The sequence below is a fragment of the Naumovozyma dairenensis genome, chromosome 2, assembly GCF_000227115.2.
Source record: "Naumovozyma dairenensis CBS 421 chromosome 2, complete genome".
In the NCBI taxonomy this organism is placed as follows: domain Eukaryota; kingdom Fungi; phylum Ascomycota; class Saccharomycetes; order Saccharomycetales; family Saccharomycetaceae; genus Naumovozyma; species Naumovozyma dairenensis.
The window spans coordinates 1,211,424-1,236,659 of record NC_016480.1 but is presented as its reverse complement, the minus strand read 5'-3'; the positions used below and the strand labels follow the sequence as shown (position 1 = coordinate 1,236,659).

The 25,236-nt window shown below is 33.0% G+C and overlaps 10 protein-coding genes across 10 annotated transcripts; 6 read left to right on the top strand and 4 right to left on the bottom strand.

Moving 5' to 3' along the window:
- Positions 1-317: 317 nt before the first annotated feature.
- NTR2 (Ntr2p) lies at positions 318-1,325 on the top strand (the record flags this gene model as incomplete). Its single annotated transcript, XM_003668733.1, has 1 exon — positions 318-1,325. One exon carries the CDS (start codon positions 318-320, stop codon positions 1,323-1,325), a length of 1,008 nt encoding a protein of 335 aa, XP_003668781.1.
- A 528-nt stretch (positions 1,326-1,853) lies between these two features.
- ALY1 (Aly1p) lies at positions 1,854-5,255 on the bottom strand (the record flags this gene model as incomplete). The annotated part of the gene is made up of 1 exon (XM_003668732.1): positions 1,854-5,255. One exon carries the CDS (start codon positions 5,253-5,255, stop codon positions 1,854-1,856), a length of 3,402 nt encoding a protein of 1,133 aa, XP_003668780.1.
- Positions 5,256-6,345: 1,090 nt separating this feature from the next.
- Positions 6,346-6,915, bottom strand: VPS51 (Vps51p; the record flags this gene model as incomplete). Its single annotated transcript, XM_003668731.1, has 1 exon — positions 6,346-6,915. One exon carries the CDS (start codon positions 6,913-6,915, stop codon positions 6,346-6,348), a length of 570 nt encoding a protein of 189 aa, XP_003668779.1.
- A 369-nt stretch (positions 6,916-7,284) lies between these two features.
- Positions 7,285-9,837, top strand: IRS4 (Irs4p; the record flags this gene model as incomplete). Its single annotated transcript, XM_003668730.1, has 1 exon — positions 7,285-9,837. One exon carries the CDS (start codon positions 7,285-7,287, stop codon positions 9,835-9,837), a length of 2,553 nt encoding a protein of 850 aa, XP_003668778.1.
- A 2,454-nt stretch (positions 9,838-12,291) lies between these two features.
- NDAI0B05010 (uncharacterized protein) lies at positions 12,292-14,487 on the top strand (the record flags this gene model as incomplete). Its single annotated transcript, XM_003668729.1, has 1 exon — positions 12,292-14,487. One exon carries the CDS (start codon positions 12,292-12,294, stop codon positions 14,485-14,487), a length of 2,196 nt encoding a protein of 731 aa, XP_003668777.1.
- Positions 14,488-14,940: 453 nt separating this feature from the next.
- Positions 14,941-16,626, top strand: HEL1 (E3 ubiquitin-protein ligase HEL1; the record flags this gene model as incomplete). The annotated part of the gene is made up of 1 exon (XM_003668728.1): positions 14,941-16,626. One exon carries the CDS (start codon positions 14,941-14,943, stop codon positions 16,624-16,626), a length of 1,686 nt encoding a protein of 561 aa, XP_003668776.1.
- Positions 16,627-16,836: 210 nt separating this feature from the next.
- MIC60 (Mic60p) lies at positions 16,837-18,468 on the bottom strand (the record flags this gene model as incomplete). The annotated part of the gene is made up of 1 exon (XM_003668727.1): positions 16,837-18,468. One exon carries the CDS (start codon positions 18,466-18,468, stop codon positions 16,837-16,839), a length of 1,632 nt encoding a protein of 543 aa, XP_003668775.1.
- Positions 18,469-19,143: 675 nt separating this feature from the next.
- On the top strand, positions 19,144-19,827 carry YPT52 (Rab family GTPase YPT52; the record flags this gene model as incomplete). Its single annotated transcript, XM_003668726.1, has 1 exon — positions 19,144-19,827. The coding sequence occupies one exon, from the start codon at positions 19,144-19,146 to the stop codon at positions 19,825-19,827; it is 684 nt and encodes a 227-aa protein (XP_003668774.1).
- Positions 19,828-20,307: 480 nt separating this feature from the next.
- On the bottom strand, positions 20,308-21,324 carry PRY2 (sterol-binding protein; the record flags this gene model as incomplete). Its single annotated transcript, XM_003668725.1, has 1 exon — positions 20,308-21,324. The coding sequence occupies one exon, from the start codon at positions 21,322-21,324 to the stop codon at positions 20,308-20,310; it is 1,017 nt and encodes a 338-aa protein (XP_003668773.1).
- A 2,161-nt stretch (positions 21,325-23,485) lies between these two features.
- On the top strand, positions 23,486-24,502 carry FPT1 (chromatin-associated RNAPIII regulator FPT1; the record flags this gene model as incomplete). Its single annotated transcript, XM_003668724.1, has 1 exon — positions 23,486-24,502. One exon carries the CDS (start codon positions 23,486-23,488, stop codon positions 24,500-24,502), a length of 1,017 nt encoding a protein of 338 aa, XP_003668772.1.
- Between the last annotated feature and the right edge of the window lie 734 nt (positions 24,503-25,236).

Here is a 25,236-nt window from a genome sequence, read left to right as displayed (position 1 = left end):
GCATTTTACCCATTTTTTGTAGTATATTTTTATAAGTAGATAATGGCATTTTTGTATTAAAAAAATTTGGAACATATCGTTTTCTCGTGTGTCTTAGGAAACAAGCTATTAAGATAGAGTAAACTATGTGGTTTCATTCTTCTTATGTTTCCTCACTTTGTTTATAGAACAATGTTCTTTCGATGTTTTCAATATGCCTAGATATTTACATATGCAGACCATGCGTTATTTCTATAGTTCTTTAAGAAACTTCTTTGTTATTGAAGAAGTAAACGATTGTCAGATCATCACAAACATAGCGAAAAAGCTATTGAATAATGCAAAAAAGGAATAAAATCAAACTTCATTTTTCCAATGGCGATGATGTTAATGACAATTCTGAGAACACAGATTTGTTGCCTAAATTTGGAGCTTCAAAGGTAAAACCAAGCTTTCTAGAGCATGATGATGAAGACGACGACGACGACGAAGGCGATTATGAAGATAAGTTATCACCTATTATCTTTAAAAAAAACAAGAATAAGATTTCCTTTAATGATCAATCCTCTAGTTCTGAACCGGTTGTTCGAACGCAATATAGTGGTATCTTCAATCAAAGAAAGAGAATCCCTGAGAATAATGGTGAAAGGAAGGTAGAACAAGATATTCGTATTTTGAATCTTGAAGATATGTCTGACGAAGAAGAAGAAGTAGAACTTTCAGACGATGAGGATGATAATAATCCTGATATTTTGAATAAGTCACGGATTGAAGAGATCAAAAAACAAAGAGAAAAAAATCGTCGAATGTATGGATCATTTAATTCAAATGGCAAACTTAAAGAGAAAGAGTACGTCAAGTTATTGGATAAAGATGATAAATTAGAATTGATGGATATGATTAAGAAGAATGGTGGTGTTCAGAAAAGGAATGAGAAAGATATGTTAGATGATGGTTTTGCAATGCATGAGTTTGAAGATGAACAATTAGGTTTAACAGAGAAAGAGTTACAATTACAAAAGGATAAGAAAAGAGAGAATATACGGCGTGCTTTAGGTACAGAATCTGGTTCAGATTCGAATGGTGAAAATTGGGAGACAAATATAGTCAGTAAAGTTGTTGGCGGTGATATTCTTAAAGATACATATGCTATGCAATTACCGATACTATTACGTGATAATGAATTTGAAGAAGACAGTTTATCATCAGAGCTTTTCAAAACTAAGTTAGAGACGAAAAAGGTTCGTTTACAATTAACTGGAATGAAAAAAGAAAAAGAGTCGCTTGATAATAAACGTGATATTTTATTGTCAAAATTGAATGATTTGGTAACTGGATTAGAATGAGACTGCAGTGTATGTTTTTGATTTGCCCTTATATTTTTATCCATTCGTGAAATAGCAACCTGAATCATTGTTGAAGGGTAATATCTGTTGGTAACATCACGGTCAACTTGTTTGCTGCTGTCCAGCTTGAAAAAGTACAAGCTAATGTGGTTATTTACTCTACTGAGGTACGACACTTAATCAATTTTAATATCAATTGAATTTAGTATGAAAGTACTCGCTCATCAAAGTATTTACTCACTGCCAATGATTATCAGTACGGTACTTTTAATAATTTTTGTTCTTTCCGTTGCGGATCGTTCATTAACAAAGGTCATTAGAGTAGTATATAATACTACACAAACTAGTGTGAATAAAATATATATTAAAGTAGACGTGACGTGACGTACGTACGTACGTACGTATACTAGGATGTTTTTATAACTGAAAGGAAAAAAATTGACGATATTCTATCATACCATATATATATATATATATGTATATATATGTATATATTAATTATGTTTTGTTTTGGTTTTGCTTTTATTTTCATTTTTGACTTGTAGTATTTTTTTTCCTTTCAATAGTACCTCTTCCTATAGCTTCTTTAAAATCAGCAGTAATTTGTTGTTGTTGTTTAATATTATTTAAAGAATATTTCGGTAATCCCGATAAGGGAGTCACGGTAGCTGATGGGAGTGATGATGATGATGTAATGCTAGTTAATTCTGGTGTTTGTAATGGATGCCAACCTTGTTGTTTCCTATCGTATAATGCAGTTATATCGATTGAAGATTCAAAATTTGCAATGGAATCCAATGATTGATAGGTTTCCTCTTCTTCATCGTTTTCTAGTTTGTTTCCATTTGGATAAGTGTTTAATAGTGGTTCAGAATATATGGAACTTCTTCTTAATATTTCTCTTCTATTGTTACTTCCACCACTAGCATCGAATGATGAACGTGATGAATGTGATGTTTTCATTCCATCAGAACTATGTGTTGATGATTGATCTTGATCTTGATCTTTTGTATTGTGCGTTGGAGTATTATTTCCACTTGCATTACTTAGTATTTGTGATAGATCATTAAAATATTCAGTATGATTTCTCATTGTTGATGGTAATGAGAATTGTAAACTATTTCTTCTATTGTTTGTACTTATACTTGTACTTGCAGTTGTGTTTGTATTTGTATTTGTACTTGTATTTGAACGATCATCTGCCGGATGGTAATTATTTAAATTTAAAGAATTTAAAATTGGAGAATGTAATTGACGAGAGGGAATAATCTTTGGAGATGATGGTTTTGGTATGAAATTAAATTTTACACCTGATGCAATATCTCCATCTTCATCATCTTGTTGTTGCTGTTGTTGATTTTTCATCATTTTCGAAGAGGATGAATAAGAATGTAAAGAAGTATTTGTTTGGCGTCTATAATGCTGCTGCTGCTGTTGTTGTTGTTGTTGTTGTTGTAAAGGGAATCTTTGAGATGATAATGAGGAGCGATGAGATTGGATTGTACTTTTGTCTAATGTTTCAATTGAATTATTTAACTCTAATTGTGGTATTGTAAAAGATAATATCGATGAAGGAGTTGTTGTTGTTGTTGTTGTTGTAGTTGCACTATTATTTGTATTTTTCATTTTCATTACTTCTTCATATGTAGGTAGTTTTTTATCAAAACTGTTTATATTTGTATTTATATTTGGATTAGAATTTATATTCATGTTCATATTCATGGTATATTGTGAAGATGAAGAATCTAAAGAAGTCAAAGGAGGTGGAATTGCTAAAGTTGGTATATGTTTCATTCTTGGTGATGACAGCGGAGATAGCATTGGTAAAGCTTGTGGAGAAGTTAATTCTCTTTTCAAAGATTCAGGTTGATAAATATTAGCAGTTAATTTCGGAGAATTTAAAACGGCTATCATTTCGGTATTCTTATTATTCTTATTATTTTTTGTAGTCTTGTTTATTTTTTGAATATCATAATTCGTACTATTACTGATACTTTTCCTTTGGGAGAGACGTGGAGATAAGAAACCATTTATTGGGAATTTAACATCCATTGATTGAACTCCTGGAGATTTTACAGGATTTAATGAATCAGACGGAAGAGTAGGAACAGGAGCTGGGGAAGTAAATACATCAGATGGAAAGAAAATATTAGAAGGATGGTATAGATTGATGTCTGGTACATTACCGAATTGTTGAGAGTCAGAACTTTTGTTGTTATTAGTCTTGTTATTATTAATATGATCTTGTTCATTTAATAATTGTTGTTGATTAAAAGAGACATAACTTGGTAATAAAGTGTTAGCATGAGAACATAATTTATTTAATACATGAATTGGTGAATCAATATTGACTTCGAAATGTCTCCTTTTCCCATCTATTATATGAGACAATCTTAAACATAGGTTAATCCAATGATTTGATTTAATATTTTCAAAACCTGTATCTGGATGTAATTTTTCATTATTTTGTAAAATTGTTGGTATAAATATTTGATATTCAAATTCTTTATTAATTAAATCACCTGATTTTTCATCTTTTAAAAGGTTCCCTAAAAATTTAGCCTTTGGAGTCTTAAGATTATTTGGAGATAATTTACCTTGATCAATTAAGGGCCCATTATGTTCAGCTAATAAATATTTTCTTGTTGGTTCCATTCTATGAACTTTTTTATTTCTACAATAATAATCCATTGATTCAGTCAAATAAATTCTAATTCTATGTAAAGTTACTTTATCTAATGGAGATAAATTGAATGCAATGGGTAAGAATGCATCTAGGATAATATCTTTTGATGCTACTACTATATCATAATGTAATTGATCTTTCCAATCCTTTGAGATGGCAATAGGTTCAGTTTCTTCCACTGAATTATTACTTGGAGTTCTTACTAATTTTACATTATGTCTTGCAGATATATTTGATTTGAAAACACCATATCTTTCAATATTTGCAATTAATTGATAATTAACGAAACCGAAAGTTGATTTTAATGATTCTGGGAATGAATCTGGTATTGGGTATTCGAAAGTATATATGTAATCACCAGGTTCGAATATGAATGTTTCATTTGATAAAATGGACGATGAAGAGATTTTTGTGTTATTATTATTATTAGTATTATTATTATTGCTGTTCGTAGTATACTGTTGGGTATCATTTGATGATAGTGTAAGTTTTGGGGTACCATTGAATAGATCTGATATGAATGAAGACTTGTTTGAATGTTGATGATGAGTGTTATTATTTTTAATTGGAGATGATTTTATTGGATTTATTTGTGGGTTTGAACTTGTAGTATTATCTAAACTGAACATGTCTATATTATTATTAGTATGGATATCATCATCTATTAAATTATCTACTCCTTTTGTATTTGGTGATGAAGACAGACTAAAATTTGAAATGACGGAACTTCTTCTTCTTGTACTGCTACTAGCGTTCATATTATTATTATTATTATTATTATTATTATGTTTAATATTTTCAGGAGCGATATACATGGAAGCTTTACTTCCATTCAATAAATATTCATTTCTATTATTATTGGAAGTATTTATAGTATAAGTATCAGTTTCTGCGTTATAGAATGGCCAGGTATGGTTCACAATGTCATGAATTTCTGTATATTCATCCTTCTTCGGAGGTATCCCCTCTGGCCATTCTGTTCTAGTATAACCTTTGAAATTCAAATTAATTTTTTTAATTTTATTTGGTTTCAATACTCTTATTATGAGAGAACCTCTTAATAATCTTGGAGGGTTATTTTCCCATTCTGATGGTTCGAACCCTTGAAGGAAGATGACAGGTTCAGCTAATTGAATGAACACTTTAATAGATCCAGTTTGAGCCAAGGGAGGGGCATTTGAAGGAGCATCTATATCCTTATCAGTCGGGAATATGGGTGAGAAAACAGGTTTGAGTTCTTGCATCTTATATTATCATGTGTATGGTATGGTTTTTTGTCTTAGGGTTATTGAGAATATATGTAATGTGTCTGTGTATGTTTATAGTGTAGTAAAATATGGTAATATTTATTTGTTATAGTCTATTGCACATTCTCTTTTGAATCGTATTGTACGGTACAGTATGGTATTGTATTTGTGTTGTATTCTAAGAGTTGTGTGACAGTACTTGGTGTTAGTATCACTAGAGTAATAAGTAATGGATGTCAACTGTGATAGCTACGTGGATAGATAACACAAGTGGCGTTAAAGGCACGAAACTGTAATGAATAATACCACATTGTTGGGCCACTTAACCTTTGCAATCAAATCTTATTTGGTTTAATTGATTTCCTTAATTAGCTAATTAATTAGTTACTCGAGTACTCTCACACGGGTAGATAAACACCGGGTAGCCTCGCCCCTCAAGGGATATTTTAAGGGATACTCTGGTGTTAATTTGATTCCCGGAAGGCCGGAACTCGGAAGAGCGGAAAGCGGGAACAAACGGGCCAAACACGGGCCGGAACTCGCCCGGGGTAAGGGTAATCCCCATCCTTCCAACCACACACCCAGACACGACACAACACGACACAACGACGGACAGCCCACTATAAGAAGTGTCTCAAATTCTCAACAGTGTCACTGGGAATATTGGTAATATTATATTATATTATATTATATTATATTATATATCTACCACATCCATCCATCCATCTCTGTTTATTTATTTCTTAAGTACAAAGAAGATCTGTACTGATCCAGTACTAGAGCGAGGAATTCCGATTTCTGTTCGTTTACCTGAGAATTATCAGTATGATCTTGACTGTTAGAGGTATTGGTCATGTTGTTCTTGTTCATGTGAATAGTTGATAACTATTTAATAGTGTATACGGTTGATTCACTATATCTATTTATCGTTATCGTTGTTCAATGTATGTATTCAAGGAGTGCCTTTCTAATCTTCTATCTTATTACATCGTCCATTTATATATTCCACACAGTGGTTCAATTGAATTGTAGGGGTTGGATCCTGGATACATATATTCACTCGCATACCAACAAGAAAGTGTCATTCCTAAGCATTCAACAAATCGATGCATCTTTTCAACTCCATTATCTCTTGACCTTGTCCTTGTTTAACAACATCCTTCAACAAATTATTCACTTTGATCAAATCATAGTAGTTGTCATAAATAGTATTCTTAATAGAATTATTCGTCTCAGTTTCCCTCTTAAGTAAACTGTTATGAATATGTATCAATTCTTTAAATGTTAAATCACTAATAGGTTTATCCTCTAACGGTGTGGATGTCGAGCCACTCAATCCACTGGTTCTATCTTTTCTCCCTTCGGCATCCTCACTAGATGTCCTATCACCTTCTTCTTTCCCTTCTTCATCCCCCTCTTTCATCGTCCTTCGTTCTCCTTCTTCACTTCCTTCTTCACCTTCCTCCATCGGTCGTATCGTTTCCATTGATGTCATTACTTCTTCATCCGCTTTATTATCTCCAATAGTTGGAGGTGGATTGGCAATTTGAGAATTGGCATCGGAATCTAAATTATAATATTCTTTCAATAATTGACGTCTATCTTTACTTAATCGATTCACCCTCAACGATTTCTTATGACTTATTTGTTCAGCCATTTCTATCCGTATTGTATATGGTTACAGAGTTGCAGTTGCGCTAATTGTATACTCTCTTGTTATCTATATACTATCCATCTATTGTTGTTTCCATCTATATACATACTTATAAAACTGTTTTTATTTTTGAACGTTAATACAATTGCTATTTATGTTCCCGCAGAGGATGAAAAAATACAGTTATGTATAAATATTTTTAAATTTAGGATAATATTCATATATTAAACGAATTTCACTTCAATGAACATTCACATCATATCACATTTATCACTCATTCCATACCAAACAAACAATCTTTGCAATATCATAGCTATACACTTTTGCTTCCAACAAAGAACTAAAAAAACATACACATATACATGATATAATATGTTCTCGTGGAAGGGACAGCCGTACCGCCATCATCATCATAATAATCATAATCATAATCATCAACCGCAACAACAGCAACATGATACTGCTCCTTCTGAATCATTGAAAGCTGCTCAAGTTATATTTCAAAGACATCAGGAAATTGATTCAAATACTACTAGCAATAATAACATCAATAGTGGTTCTACGTCTTCTTTAAATTCTGCATCCTCTGCACCAGCACAAATAGCAACACCGACAGTAACTGCTGCAACTGCTGCCTCAAATCGTTCCACATTAAGTAACAGAAATCTAAATGAACAACATACCACTACTACGAAACATTTAAGAAGACCAATTAACATTCCCCTTTCGTCAGAATTAAGAAAACAAAGAAGTAAATCACCAAGACCAAACAATGTCAATACTAGTACTAGTGCAACAGCATTAGAACCAAAAAGACAAAGAAGTAAATCACCAAATCCAGAAGCTGCCATCACGGCGGCTGCATTGGCTCATTCTCAAGCACAAGCACATTTGGAAGCACAGGCTCAAGCGCAGGCCCAAGCTCAAGCACAGGCCAGATTACAAGCTCAGATTTATGCACATAAAACTTCATACACCCCAATTTCAATGTTGTCTAATGGTTCCACAACCTCTGATTTTAATTATAATAATGGTAATATGGGGAAACATCCCATACAAGACTCTGTTTCTGCATATTCTCATTCGTTAACACCAAGTACAACTGAACAGCTATTGTTATTAAGACCAAAACCCAAGACAATACAAATATCAACTAAAAACAAATCTCAAGAAAGTATTGAATTTACCAATAAAAATATAGGAAATAATACAAATAATGCTAATCAACGTAACATAAATCATGCACCTAGTCCATTATCTAATAGAGTTTTACAAAAAATATCATCTGCAAATTCTGCTACTTCAACGAATAATAATAATAACAGTAATAACATTCCTTATACAAATGCATCATTAAATGAAGTGAACAAAATACAAAGAGCAATTCCCTCTCGTAAACCACCACCACCTTCACTTGTTCCTATTTATTCATCTTCACCATTACAAGATTCTCAATATGAAGAATTCATAAGAAATGATAATAATAAAACTCCAAACATTGGTGAACCACATACAAACAATAATCAATTCCCATATACCAACAGTAATAATAATTCATCATTCTCTTCAACAACAACGATATCTTCATCATCATCATCATCATCATCATCATCAATATCTTCCACAATGCACGATTTCACAACACCAGAACAACAACAAGCTCAATCTTTCAGTGAATTAAGCATACATAGCCCGAATGATTCAACTAACAATAGTTCAACAACATTACCAGTAACATATTCAACAACAACAGCAACTAATAATAATAATAATAATAATAATAATAACATCAGTATAAGTAGTAATATTCCACCGAAAAGGAAATCAAAAGTGGAAAGATTGAAAAATAAATTTTTTGGCACGAAAATTCATCATCATCACCATCATCATAATCCTCATTATTATAATAATAATAATAATAATAATAATTTTAATACTCAATATCCAACCATAGATTATTATAATTCATATCCATCATCTACATTAACGACACCAACAACAACAACAATCAATGCAAATGAAATTATATTATCCCCAACACAACAACAACAACAACAACAGACAGTAAAACTACGAACAACTTTACGTAAAGATCCAGAAAATCATGACGACCTTGTCTCATCCTCATTACCATACACTAATGATCAAGCTATCTTAGAGTCAATAAACGATTATTTTGAAGATCTTGACAGTGACACCACAGACGACTACGATTCAGATATCAACAATCTTGATGACAAAAAGAAAAAGAAAAAGCAACAACACCATCAAAGAAACAAGCAAACAAACAAGAAGAAGAGTAGAAGAGAAAGATTGAAAAATCAATTGAAGAAAAAAACAATCGCTCCATATAATTATTATTATAATCATGGGAATAATCTTAAGAGTAAGAAAAAATTCAACGAGGAAAAACCATGGAAATCTCATTGTGATGTGGATTTCCTCACTGAAAATGAAAGAAAAAGATATGAAGCTATGTGGGTTAGTAATAGATTTCGATATTTAAATTTATTACCTTGGTGGCCTAATGATTTCGATTCAGATGAAACTATAGTAGTGGAATTGCCTGAAGATGGTTTGATTTTGAATTTGGTAGTTAAGGATATTTGGTCAAGATCAAATTTACCATTTGATTTGTTGGGTCAAATTTTTGAGAAAGTTGATACAAGGAAAGATGGAACTTTGGATAGAAAATCATTTATCGTTGGAATGTGGTTGGTGGATCAATGTTTGTATGGGAGGAAATTGCCTAATGTCATTGATAAAAAAGTATGGGATAGTGCAGATCGTTATATGGTCAATGTATTGAATTCCACAATACATAAAGCTAAGAAGAAGCAATTGAAAGATGAAATTAAATACATTAAGAGGGAAAATAAGAAGAGAGAAGAACAATTGCAATCTCAACAAGAAATTTCAAAATGAAGATGGCCTAGCCTATCATATAACTCTGTTCAATTGCTGCTAACCTCTACCACTAATACGAAATACGTAATCTAACAGCCTGAGCGGTACAATCTTTCAAGTATTTGAACTGACAATACTATTAATATAGTTTGAAGTGCTACAAACACCTTCAAAACTTCCCTCGTCCTCTCAAGTCTCCCCAAACATGAGTCGTCCTCTTTCTAATGTGATAGAAACTAACATAGTGTTGAAAATTAACGTAAACTTTTCTATAGTCAAAAATTAATGTATGTAGATATATAAATAAAGAGAAAACTTTCACGTTTTAGGCACGTAGTGCATATTCTAACATTTAAACGTAAATAGTTGGGCGCTGGCATATATTCCAATATTTTATAATAAATCTTAAGAATACTTGAATAAGCTTACGTATGCTTTGGAAAATGTATTAAATTACTTTTCCTTTCTCTGGAAGATTTTCTCAAGTATTGGGTTACAGATGGAAATACTACGACTTTTTTCTGGATTTAGAAGAGAAGAACCACAAAGAGTGATACAGTAAAGAATGTTGACAATAATAATAAAATAAGGTTGCTGAGAGAATTTAGAACTATCTTAAGAGCAATGGTCGTACTAAGTAGACATGCAGTATGTAACATACCAATTAAAAAATTCCTAATGAATAGGAAAGAACTGCTGGGCGTACTATCTAAATCATCGTCTACTGATGAGTTCTCTGACAGTTCCTTAGAAGTGTGTAAACCCAGATTCTTTCGTTTCAGTGTATTAAGCCACCATAGGCAAGCTATACATGAAAGTAATATAACTAATAGTTTTAAAATGAGGTAAAATTTCTCTATTCTTGAAGGCTCCTCCTTTAAAGGACTATCAGACTCCAAATCAGGGACTGCATAATTATCTTCCATTTTCATTTCCATATTTCTAGAACAACACTTTCTTTTATTCAATGATTCATAGAGAATACAGATAATAATATAAACAGGAACTATCCCTTACAATATATATAATTTATTCCATCCTTCTATAGGTCTGGTTGGTAAATTTCAACGGCAAAAACGGAAATGGACAACGATAAAAACCATAACGGTTGAATCGTCTTCGTCTACATAGCTTTAGGTGAAATTTAGCTAAAATAGCACGTGTCAGCCCAAAAGTTGGAAATCGGTACTTTGATAATCAACTGCTATGAGAAGAGTACCCAAGATCAAAATACGATTAGTTATCGGTTGAATGCTATTATCGATATTAATTTATGTAGAGTATAAGCGATCCCAAAATAATCTGTTGGATTTCATTCTGTAATTCTAATGAGTTTTTCGTATTTATATAGTATTGTTATTTCAGATGTATCGCTTTGGGTTAGTCAGCAGTAGGTAAAGTAGTATAACCTTATTCCAGCCTTAGTGATTGTACTTGTAATATGCACGGAACTCCAAATTACGACGGGTTACACAGAAGATAGTCATAAGATATAAAGCATGCCTAACAACGTTGACCGTATAGGGTAAACTTATCTCTATGCCCGATATGTTGAAAAGAGACTTGGACAATCTCTCTAGCATAAAGTGTTACCTGTCAAGCATTGTCGCTGAGAAGCTTAATCGAACTCATCAAAATATCCTGTTCGACGATCGGCAACTGACTTTATTCGAAATGAAATTAACGCCAATTAAGACTTTTTCTCTTAAGTAATTCTTATCAATAGGGGTTCAAAATTGTTCTTATCTAAGGATTATTCTTTATTTAAGTAAGACGTACGTTAAATCTAAACGCCAAACAGACGAATATGTCCAACATTTTCACCAGTACATTATAAACAGTATAATTTATGTTAAACTGTCTACGTAAAATGAATTGGCCTAGTCAAGAGATCGATTGACACTAACCTAAAGACTTACCTGCTCCTTCGGGATGCAACAAGGTAGCGCTAGATATAGCTTACCCAATTTCAATTTTGATGAGACATTTGACAGTAGCCCTATATTTAAGGTAGTAAGTCTTCCCCCATGCCATCACAAGTTTGCTCACATTACGTTTTAAAAGGAACACTATTTTTATTTTGTGTCGCCAAAATAAATACGCCAAAACTTTGTTTATTTCCGCGATTTTTTTTTACGAAGCCTTTGCATTTCTGGAAATATCTTGAATCAAGTTCCTGAATATTTCCTGGATCTAAGAGTTATACGTTTACGTATTCCATATTACTTATAGAACCTGATCATATGTAACTTACCAGCCGTAAGTGAGTGCTACAATTAAATATTGTAACACTTTATGCTCAATTCATCAATAAAAGTATAATTTTAGAAATCATATTATTGGTCCCTCAAATACGTTATTGCTACGGATATTGCATTTCTAGACTCTCATAATAACATCATAATATCGTAACAACCTTTTTTTGAACGAAAAGAATATTCAAAGCAGGTCAACATACAATAATAACAAGAAATGTTCAGAGTGTTAGGTGCCTTAACAGGTTCTAGAACTCCTGAACCTTTTATGTCATCAGAAGAAAAAACTAAACTTATCTTAAAACAAGCATATGATTTTGAAATTGCCCTAAGAGCCATGGATTATGTTCTTGATGATAGAGCAGAGAACGGGTTACGTTTATTGAATGAAAGTGAGGAAAAAGATGGTTCAGATCATACTATCAACGTCTTAGCTCGGGGTGTCATTGAATTCTTGGAAGCTACTTTGGGGTTCGAGGCTGAAGAAATGAAAAAGGCATCTGCTACGTTGGCGAAAGCTGAAAATTTATCATTGAAGAGTAGACAACGTGCTCAAAAATTAGGATTGAAGAGCAGTTCTTTGTATCCACCTGGTACCGTTTACGCAGTTACTTATACGGAATCATGTCTATTACATGCATTGTTGATGTTGTTTAGTGAAAGTATGATGGAGGCTGCTAAGGCAGTATTGAAATTAAGAAAGGCTTATTATATGTTGCAAGAAATCTTGGGGGAAATTAAAAAAGCTAATAAGATAAAGAAATCTTCTACTTATAAGAATGAAAGTAATTCATCAAGTGCCAGTTTCATTAATTCAGATACTAAATTTGTCTCGGTGGATATTCCATATGCTTTGACACCAGAAGAACAAAAAAATAAAGAACTATTAGAAAACGCAGAAATGATTCATAAGATGAGAACTGAAAGATTATCTGGTGCTCATATTGGTAACCCACCGGCCATTAATAGATTAAGACATGAATTAGGATTAAATGCGATGGATACATTACCTGAGAATGAAATTAAAGAGCATACCTATCTAACAGCTGATATTGATGAGAGCCAAGCTACTATTGATGAATTCATTCATTCTGGTGTCAATTTATGTTTTGGTATCTTACAAGTTGTTCTTTCTTTATTACCACCAGCCATTGGTGCAGTTCTTTCTGTCATTGGGTTCCGTGGTTCTCGTGAAGAAGGTTTAAGACTTGTTTGGAAAGCCACCAAGCAAAGAAATGTCCATGGTTGTATTGGGTTATTAGCATTAATGTTCTATTATGATGGACCTTTCCAATTTACCGATGATGATTTCGATATCCCAGCTACCACTGTAGATAAATTAAGTAGAAAATCTACAAATACTAGTATGGCTACAACTTCCTCCGTTATGGATGGTCCAACATTATTACATCCGGGGAAGATATTAGAAGATGCTTTATTACAATCTAGAGCTTTATTCCCTAACAGTGCGTTATGGTTATTAAATGAGGCAAGAATGCTTTCTGGTAAAGGGCGTCTAGAGGAAGCTGTCGCGTTAATGGATTCTATTGATGTTAATAAGATACATATGAGACAAGTAAAAGTTTTAATGATTTTCGACCGTGCTAATACTTTGGTTCATTTACATGAGTATGACAGAGCTGCAGAAGATTTATTGTCATTATTAGAATGTAGTGATTGGTCACATTCATTCTATACATATTTTGCAGGATGTTGTTATTTGGAAAATTGGAGAATGTGTCAAATGGGATTAAAAGATAAATCTAAAGAAGAATTTTATAAGAAAAAGGCTACCGAGTTAATATTTGGTGCCATTGATTTATTAGGTAAGAAGACTTTTAAAGCTAAAAATTTACCTATGGAAAGATTTATGTTAAGAAAAGTGGAACAATTTAAAAAAGCACAAAAGTCATTAAAAGTGGAAAATCCATTAGATGCAATCGCCACATCGCCAGTTCATGAATTGTCATACTTTTACAATGGATACAATAGAATGACTGAAGATGGGTTACAGTTAGCAAAGAAGATGTTGACTGAATATCATAACCCGGCAGTCGACGCGAAAGATGTTGATCAAGAATTAATTAAGAATATATTATTATCATTGGTTTTCAGGAGACTTGGTGATGTTCAAGAAGGTGCCGATTTATTAGATAAAAAAGTCTTACCAAAGATTTTCAGTTTACAAAATGGGAAAGTTAAATATGCTAAAAAGACTGAAGATCCATGGGCTTATCCAACTGCGTTATATGAACGTGCGTTGTTCAGTTGGAAATTGAATGGTATGGAAGGTATAGCTGAAAGTAAAGAATGGCTCTATAGGGCTCAAGGATACGCTGACGATTATGAATTAAGTACACGTGTTGAAATGAAAATAAAAGCAGCCATTGATAGAGTGGAACATGCTAGTTGATTGTATTGCGCGTTTAGCGTTAGTGCCTGAACCTTCTCATGATTGAAATGTAGTTATATTTACAAACTTTTTTTATTTTTATTTTGACTTACAGTATAATGATGATATATTTATGATATTGAAAAGAATATTTAGTAGAGATATATTGCACTCAATATTACCCACCTAGCCTTTGGGATACTACCACTTAGTAGTTGTTGTTGTCGTCGTTGACGTTGCGATATTTTCTTTGTTTTTCCGGAGTTGCGGTTTATGATAAAAGAAGTCTCGGCAAAGTATATATATATATTTTATACGTAATCTTTGACATGGAACAATAAGATCCAGTTGATCACACTTGTTTTATAAGGGCTCCCTCTAGCTTGTATTTCATTTCTTGGCATTAAGTGTTGCACAAAAAAAAAGAAAATAAACCATCCATATAATAAGACTACTGCTAAAATAAAATACAGGATGGCAAGTGACGAAGAATACTCTTTACAATTTGACGAGGATGAATCGGACGAAGAAGTCACCGCATTATATGAATCACGCAATACATCAGAATTCACGTTACCAGATCTAATATGTCATAAACATGCTACTATAATAAGTCAAGAATCTGAATTTGATATCGATGATGATGAGGATGATGCTATCCATGAATATGAAGATGAAGATGATGAGGATGATAATGACGATTTGTTGGCTCTTCCGATTACTATGTCTACTAAGAAGGCCCTTAGTGAGGGGAGTGTGCCAAATTTGAAATATGAATGTTTGACCACTCAAGGTATCTATGAGCGAATGTTGAAACGAATACATCATTTACAACCACTCTTTTCTATACCTCCTGATGATATTTTAATATTGATGCAACATTATGATTGGAATGAAGAAAGATTGTTGGAAAAATGGACAGAAAAGATGGATGACTTGTTGGAAGAAATTGGATTGAATGTTACTTCGAAAAAAATTGTAGATAATACTAATTCGAATACACGTGGTCTTAAATATAGAAAGGATTTTAGTTGCTTTATATGTTGTGATGATAAGACTACTGAAACATTTTCATTAGAATGTGGTCATGAATATTGTTTAGATTGTTACAGGCATTATATTGAAGATAAATTACATGAAGGGAACATAATCACATGTATGGATTGTTCTTTAGTATTAAAAAACCTTGATATTGATCAAATTATGGGTCATGCCTCAAGTAACATACTTATGCGTTCATCTATCAAAAGTTTTGTACAGAAACATCATAGGAATTATAAATGGTGTCCCTACGCAGATTGTAAATTTATTATTCATTTGAAGGATACATCTTCATTGGGGGAATACACACGTTTACATTATTCTCCATTTGTTAAATGTAATGAATCACACAGGTTTTGTTTCCATTGTGGTTTTGAAGTTCATGCACCTGCAGATTGTAATGTTACTAATGCGTGGATTAAAAAGGCAAGAAAGGAATCTGATAACTTAAATTGGGTCTTGACACATACAAAGGAATGTCCTAAGTGTTCTGTTAATATTGAAAAAAATGGTGGTTGTAATCATATGGTTTGTGGTAATTGTAAATATGAATTTTGTTGGATTTGTGAAAGTGCATGGGCTCCTCATGGTAAAAGTTTCTATCAATGTACCATGTATAATAATGATGATAATGGGAAAACTAAAACAACATCTACTGAAGATGCGGCCAGACGCCTGAAAAGATTCACATTTTATTATAGAATGTTTAATGAACATGAAGTATCAGCTAAATTGGATTGGAAACTTGGTCAAACAGTTGGAATCAAAGTGAAAGCTTTACAAGAAAAAATTGGTGTCTCATGGATTGAGGGCCAATTTTTGTCGGAAAGTATTCAAACGTTGGTTGAAGGCCGTACCTCTTTGAAATGGTCATTTGCAGTTGCGTACTATTCAGATCCATCTCATAATTTGACTAAAATTTTTCTTGATAACCAAATTTTATTAGCTAAGGCGGTTGAAGAGTTATCTGAACTGTTATTAACTAAACAACCTGAAGCTATTATGAAAAAGAAGCCTGATTTTTATAATAAAGCGGGATTTGTCGAGAATAGAAGGCTCGCCTTAATGGAGTGTGGTAGGGACTTACTATGCAAGGGTATTTGTAAGCCTACTGATTGAACCATTATTATTTATTGGGACATTTCGCAAGGTATAAATATATGTACTTATGGGATATTTGTTAGAGCTTATAGATTTATTGAATTTTTCTCATCATTAAGCATTTATGTTTTTAAGAATGTATTTATATTGTACAATCAAGTTATAAAAGACTATCTATGTTTCATCCAGTAAGACTTACGATTATACTGCTCATTATATACATAACAGTCATAACAGTTTAATTTCATTATCTAGAATGTCAACTAATGCTTCAATTTCCAATTTTCTCCTTGTTTCTTTTATCCATTCCTGACATAATACATGTGGCCAGCCTTCTAAAGTAACCACTTCTTCGAGAGCTTTATCGAGTTGAGAAAATCTTAAATATTCTTTTACTCTTGCGAATATAGCATCTAGATCTTTTGAATCAGGAGAGATACCATTCTTAGTAAATAAAAAGTTAGAAAAGAATTTTGCAGTCATATGAGCTAATAAACCTGCATTGGCTGGTAATAATGACGCAGTTTTGAAATCGTTTTCTAATAGGTTCCATCTATTGAATAATTGATCATTTGAAAGAATCTTTTCATCAGTTGCAATGTCGTTCAGTTGTTGTATCGTTACGTCAAGTAATGTTTGTGTATGTTTTTTGGAACAGCAATGATCATCATGACAACTATTGGGCAAAATGTCTATTAAGGTTTTTATTTTGTTTAATTCTTTGTTTATTTGGACACTTCTAGAAACATTAGTGTATAATTTATTTCTTAAATTTTCTAAGTTTATGACCAACCGTTTAATAGTTTCATTTTTCGTTAAGTAAGAATCTAATTTATCAATAGAGCTTGTAAACTCGGATATCCGTTGATCTAACTCATCTAAATGAGCTAACTTCCCATTTCTTTCACCACTTACTTTTTCTTCAATGATTTTATTAAATTCTTTCACTTGTGTAATAGATAATAATTTCATTTCATTGGCATGTCTTTGTAATAATAACTCTTCAATACTTTTCAACTCCATTTCTAACTGTTCTTTGGATCTTTTCTCCAATTCTGATTTGAAATCTGTAAATTTATCATTATATTCTTTATTTAACTCAACAGAATGCTTCTTCAAATTGGAATCGAATTGTGAATTCAATTGACTTGTAAATTCTGCTGTTCTTTGCAGGACACTTTTCATGATAGACTCATCCAAATTTTTGTTGAGTATAAATAGATCTGAGATCAAAGCATCGTATTTGGAAACGATTGAATCCCTTTGATCCATAGGCAATAGGTATTGTTGATCATTAATTAATTTGATCAGGATATTAAAATGATTCACGATGGACCTAAATTGGTCATCTAATGGGCTCTCATTGTTATTCAATTCTTTTTCTATAGGATTCAATTTTAATAATTCAGTAGCGATACTCTTCTCAGTAAGCAATGTCTTGGCTTTCTGTTCATTTTCTGGTTCTTGCTCTGATTTATCATCAGTGATTTTCTTAGGTATTGGTCTATGAATAGGAATACCGATAGTTCTCCCCGTGATAATACTACTATATTTTTCCTTCAGTCTATTGAATTCAAAACTATCATACCAATCAGTCAATTGTTTACCACCTGGCACGTACCCAATGAAGAAATCTTTAAATTTCCCATCATATTTTTCACTTATTGTCAATCCTAATAAATAAAACCCTGTTACTATAAAAATAGTGTTCCTAAATGTATGTTTCTTGGGCTTTACAAATGGTGATGAAGATACTGCACCTGAATTGATTGTCGCTAGATAACGATGGTCTCTTAATAATAATAATCTATTAGTAGTTTTACCAATCGGTATCCTCGAGGAGGAAACAGCTTGAAACATCAGAAAAAGGTATTCTTTTTCTTTCTCAATTTATTAGTATAGTCTTTCCTTATTGAAAGTAAAATGATCTGGCTTCCAATTGTTAGATTAATTGTTCTAATAATCCATGGTATATTCCAGCATAGTTTAATCTAGCAATCGTAACTGTTCCCCTAGACATGACATGAAAAGGAATACCGTCTTCTATGCCTCCGCTAAAACAAAATAATTCCAATCACGTGGGTTTTTTCTGATTGGCCACTCATCACGTGGTACAATTACCATTTTTCTTACCTGATTCAGATGCATTACCCCTTCTGGAACAGCTGCCCGTTATGGTAATAAGTAAGTTTCCTTACCCGGCCAGAACCAAAAATTAAAAGGAGTGCCAACACATCGTGAGATATTTATAATCCGGGTAATGTTGCTGCTACTCTTTACGTACGTTTAAGCCTTCAATCCTTTACGTACGTACGTCGGGAATTTTTTAAGGTCCCTAACAAATCTATTATATAAATTAAAACAAGGCAGAGGTGGTATATAAGAAGGCTATATTTTATGGTTTAGTACAGTTAGTTAGAAAGTAAGCAATAGCATAGTTACCTTTTCCCGAACGTACTGTTTATCTTCATAATTATAATAGATTATTATAAGCAGTTTGAAAAATCGAATTTAATCTAAGGGAGCACAATACATATGTTACAATTCAAATTAGTCCTATTAGGTGATTCATCTGTTGGTAAATCCTCCATAGTTCACAGATTCGTCAAAGATTCATTTGATGAATTGAGAGAATCTACCATCGGTGCAGCATTCTTGGCACAAACTATAAAGATTAAAGATACTGAAACTCAAGAGGATATTGATATCAAGTTTGAAATTTGGGATACTGCAGGGCAAGAACGTTATAAATCTTTGGCTCCTATGTATTATAGGAATGCTAATGCTGCTCTGGTTGTTTATGATTTGACCCAAAAGAACTCGTTGAGTAAGGCAATGAGTTGGGTCGATGAATTGAAAAGTAAAGTTGGGGATGAAGATTTGGTCATTTACTTAGTAGGGAATAAATTGGATTTATGCGATAATGTTGAAAATCGAGGAGGAAAAGAACAAGAGGAAGAAGAAAATAAGAGGGTAGTGACTACACAGGAAGCTGACTCTTACGCGAAGGATCAAGGTTTGTTATTTGCTGAAATTAGTGCCAAGACCGGTCAAGGTGTTAAAGAAGTGTTCCAAACAATTGGTGAAAAGTTGTACGAAATTAAAAAACCTGAATTACTGGCAAAGAAAAACAGAGAATATGGGAGAAATAGTTCGGAAGCTGTAGATATTAATATTCAAAGACCAAATACAAATGATCCAACTTCATGTTGTAGTTAGTTGTATGTTCCATAACGAGAAAGAAGACCAACAGGAATACGTTCAGAAATCGAAAACATTTTGAGGCAAAGCTACGGATGGTGATTATTTTTCATTGCATTTATAATAACATACACAACATTATATTATAACCTATAATAATAACCTTATTGCTAATCTTAATTAGAATAGGGTTTCAATAATTCAAACTTATTAGTAACGACCTGTGACGGATGAAATAACAAGAGTATGGAAAAAATACTGATGACTGACAGAATATGATGTTATGTTATTGAAACATTTATCGAATAAAAACCTTTTTTTTTATTTAAGAAAAAACATAGTATACAGAATAGTTTAACGTATGTAACTTAGAGCGTCATTAAATGGAATAAAGAAAGAAAGACAGGAAGCAGTATAGATGACAATATACGGTATTAGTAGGAATAAATAAGTGAGTGGAAATGTAATTTGTTTGTCCATGATTGAATGTATTTTTTTTTAAGCCAATGGTTCAACGTTATCAGCAAAATTACCAATAACATTCCCAGCAGGATCATATGAACAAATAACGTAACTACCCCAACCATTACTACTACAATCCTTAATCCCACAGCCAACTTGAGTAGATGATTTCCAAACAACTTGAGTGAAATGACCGGCACTTTCAGAAAATCCTGGATTAGAAAAATCATAATCTGAAATTTCATTGTACCACGCATCAATGGATCCTGTGGAAGAATAACCTAATGCTAAATTTTCACCATAGGATCCACCAGAATGGACCAAATTACCTGAACAATCATACGCATCAGCATAGTTTTGTGCATGTNNGGCTAATTCATCGGACCATGATAATGATGGAGTGTTTTGATGTAAAGATCTCTTATTGTTATGTTCATTTAACATGGATGAAGCAAAATCAGATAAATTATCATTACCACTGTCAGTAGCTGCAGCAGCAGCAGTAGTGGTAGCAGCAACAGCAGCAGCCACTGTCGTTGTCGTTGGTTGTTGTTGTTCGATAACTGGTGACGTAGTTGTAGTTTCAATAGCTGGTTGCTCTACAGCTTGAGTGTTGGATGTTGTGGTGGTTGTTGTTGCCTGTTCGACAACAGGAGTAGGTGACGTTGCAATAACACCATTAGATGTTGTAGTTGGAGATACTAAGGTTCTGATTATTGGTTTTTGAGTAGATATGATGTCGAGCGTAGACGTCGCAGAAGAAGAAGTCGAGCGGGCAAGAACTTCATCTTCATCGATAACTGCAGGTGCAGTAGCAACGGTAGCAAAAGCATTACCGATAGAAGAGGTTTGTGAAATGGATGTAGCTTGTAGAGTTGGAATGCCGATAGTTGTATACGTAGTGAAAGTATTACCATTTTCCACATAAAGCATACCCTGGACTGTAACGGTAGCAGCTTTATGGATATGTTCAGTGACAGTAATAGCAACTGGTGCAGCAGAAACTAAAGAGGAAGCAGAAGCGAACAAGGCTAATTTCTGTGAGATCTTCATTTCGGTGTTATATTTGTAAAGGAAAGGATGGTTTGTTTTTAACTGGGATCGTTAATGGCTAAATGAATGGATAAATACTTTAATTTGGATAGTGAGATCTATGTAAGCATAAGATTATTTCGAAGCATTATTATATAAGATTTTTTATTTAAGTGGGAAATGATTTCGAAGTGATATATCAAATTTCTCCATTTGTTCTAAGTTATATAATATTTCATATCACAGGTTAAAGGCATTGGTAGCTTCTGCTCTGTTTCCTTCGTTCAGGAATGTTTCATATTCATTTCGAAGTCCAGATTTCTAATGTACGTAGTTAACGTAAACGTAAACGTTACACCAAAAATCTAGATTTTTTCGCGTTGCCTCTGTTTTCCTGTCTGTATAACAATTTCCTGTTTCGGAAAAGATATTGAAAAAATGATCTGTAAAAAGAATGCCTTGATATTACGTATTCTGCATATGAACTACAAGTTACTTGCAGAGTCAACAATTCCATTGAAACAGTCATAGTATGTTATGCTTCACAAGCTCTATTAATTGGCCAAACCAATTTTTACCATGATTGAGGAGCTAAAATGTTCTCTTTTGTCTTGCTGCGTTAGGATCCAGATTCTTCTTCTCTGGAAACAGTTATATGTCCTCTATTTCTGATCTTAACCATCGCAAATAGACGTTTATGACGATAATTTGGGCTAGATTAATATCAAGTTAAGGAATTTGGAACGCTGGAAGTAAAACATGACGTGTCCACAGACTTTGTAGGTACATAGAAGCCCTTCTAAATTTTTAGCCGCCAACGTACTATGTGTGGCTCGCCAAAAAGGTTTGGGCCATTTTTTTCCCCTCTGGGCTTCGTCAAGAGATGTGTTCCGCACCTCATCAACAGATCGCGAAAATAGAGGAATGCCACAGCAAAACGACAGCCAAAATTACGTATGTGATAAAATTTACGAAACATTACTATAGAGAATGCTTATATACTAGCAACATCTACTTATAAGTGAGCCGTATTTACTTACCGATATCCTTTCAAGTCTGAATTGCTTGACATTAGAGCATATTATCAATGGTAATGATATTCATTTAGCCAGTTTGGCCCAATATATTCTCATATGTAAGTGGCGTAACGAACACAAGAACATGTTTCGCACACTTAACTAGAAATAACGGATCCATAACTTCGTAGTTCAGCTTGACGTTAGTAAATTTTTCCTTGTCATGACAGATAATTATTTGGATTGTTAGTCATTTCGAATTTGCAATAAGCTCTTAAAGTTTACTATAGAAGTTAGTACGAGATGACTAGACGTGAAAGATATAATACACAATTTTCACCAATAGAATATACCTACGATACATCAACAACGTTCGGTCGTTCGGAAGAGTAAAACATAAGCATTCGAGCTTCCAGCGAGTTCGTTAATGTGCCCATTAAAGCAAAGCTCTGCCTTTTGATAAAGAAGTGCGGTATATAAACGACACCTAAACCTTATATTATAACTATTATATCGTTTGAAATTATGCGTACATTCCGCTACTAAACAAGTATTCTTGAAATTGTTCAGCCACTACCATCGAGCAAACCAGGAGTCCTTTTTAACGACCTCCAAATTGTTCAAGAGCTAGTCTGTCGACCTATCTGGTCAACCTCTTGTAAAATAAATATGATTAACAAAGCGTGTCAATTTGACACCCAATTTAAAATGTGGGGCACCCTTTCAACTTCCAAGAAGGAAAAACAATAAAAAAAGAGTGTTTGGGAACCCTTTTCGAAGGTCTTTTACATGTTTACTAACATAACGGTTCCGTGATCTTCCTACTGATATATTATATTTGAATATATTCATTCACAGTGTATATTTCATACAAATGGCGCTCATTAGTTTTCAGAATACGTGGCGATCACTACTTTTCGGAGTCTCGAGGATTTCCCCGTTCCGCGAATTTGGTGTTACTTGTTTTTTTGGAATAAATAAAGAACAAGGTGGTGCCAAACTAACAACAACATTCGGAGAGTTTACAGTCACGTATCCCTAATATATTCAAAAAGCACATACTTAAAGAAGAAAAGGTACGTAAGAACCAGAGAGATATTTACCTCATAGCAAACACGTTTAGGAAAACGAAAATTACATAAGAAAGCAGTAACCGGGAAGAAGAAATGACTTCATCTGAGACAATTTATTTATATGGCGGTAAAGACCATCCAAAAGTGAGACTAGTTTGTCAAAATCAATTTAAAAGAGTTAGTGATTTGATAGATTATTTACATTCTATTCAAGACACATACTACGTTCAATTTACTTCATCGGAGACTATTACAGAGAATTTGAAATTGACATGTTCAATGGAAGGCTTACGATTCCCATTTTTTGTTTTGGAATATAACGAGGTTTGCAACTCTTTTTACTTATGGAAATCAGATGGAAATTTCGATATTATGAAGATTATTTCTTACATTTATGAAAATCATTGTAATACTTATAGCAAGGATAAGCCTCAGCATAATAATTGGGAAGATTACTTCCGTAATGACAAAAGATTTATGAATCATATGAAGAAAGACATGTTAGAAGAATCATTGAATGAATTGAACATTAATTGGGACGACGTCGACTTAGATGAGTTCTGGAGCCACTTAAATACTAATTTGAAGAGCCATATGGACATGGAACCAGAAGCATCGTATAAAAGTTTTATTTCTATCTCAGTATTGAAGGCCCATATTGTCAGGAATAAAAAGAATATAGAGCAAGTTTTGAAAGATTATGAGAAGAAATGCAGACGAACCATAAGTCATGTCGTATCTGAAGATGAAAGTCATTCATCAAAGATAAATGACTCAGAAACTAGTGAAATTTTCGAACAAAAAACTTCGACAACGAGGGAATCTTCTCCACATGCAATGAACGCCTCGGGTTCGCTATTAGCCCCTCCAACAAAATCCGATGCATACACCTATAACGTATTGAGAACGATACCGAAGCCTTCTGTCCCTGCTACAGAGCAGTTAATTAGCAACTTCAACAGTCATTTTAAATGGGTAACAGATGATTATGAATTATTTGATCTACAAACAAAAGCTGGGATTCCAAGGCGAGTTAAATTTAAGACTGGGAAAGTATCTAAAGTCCAACAAGAAAAGAAGAGTGCAAAGAATACCTTAAATATTAAATAACTATAATAAATCAATTTCGTAAATTATTCTTAGTAGGGGACATATAATGATATTTTTATTAACTAATAAAAAGAAACTGTAACTTTGATGATCAGGATATTTTTCTTGGGTTTTATAAAAATGACGTATTAGAAAATCATAAATAAAAATCAATAGTTGCACAGTATTTTGTTTATATTTCGCCTCCAGTTTACCCTCAATATCTTTTAAAAAGAAATACTTTAAATCCATTTTTGGGAAATCTAACCTATTTTTTTCCCCAATAACTTGCATGAAATAAAGAAAAACTAACCTTGATCAACCTGAATTCCTATGCTGACTAACTTTAATATATTTCTCACTACTAAGAAGTAGAACAACGGAATCATGTACTTCTTTATTACTTGGATATACTTGGGTTCTGGTTTCGGTCCAACAACTGACAGATATTTCAAATTTAGAACTGCCAAAAAAAAACAACTACCCAGGTCATGTCTGGCTTTCTTAAACACTCATTTCAATGCCTAATAACACTCCATTGTCCTGTTGTGTATGGCAATGACTATAAATATGCTCTAAGTGACATACTTATTTAAATTGTGACGCTATATACATTGTGTCGCGCGCCACGAAAATATTGAAAATTTAAGAAGCTAAAAATCTAAGATGGATGAATGAAACAATAAATCCAATCTTATTTAGCTTTAATGGTAAATAATAAGTAACGACAGTACTTTCAAAAAAAAAAAACAAAA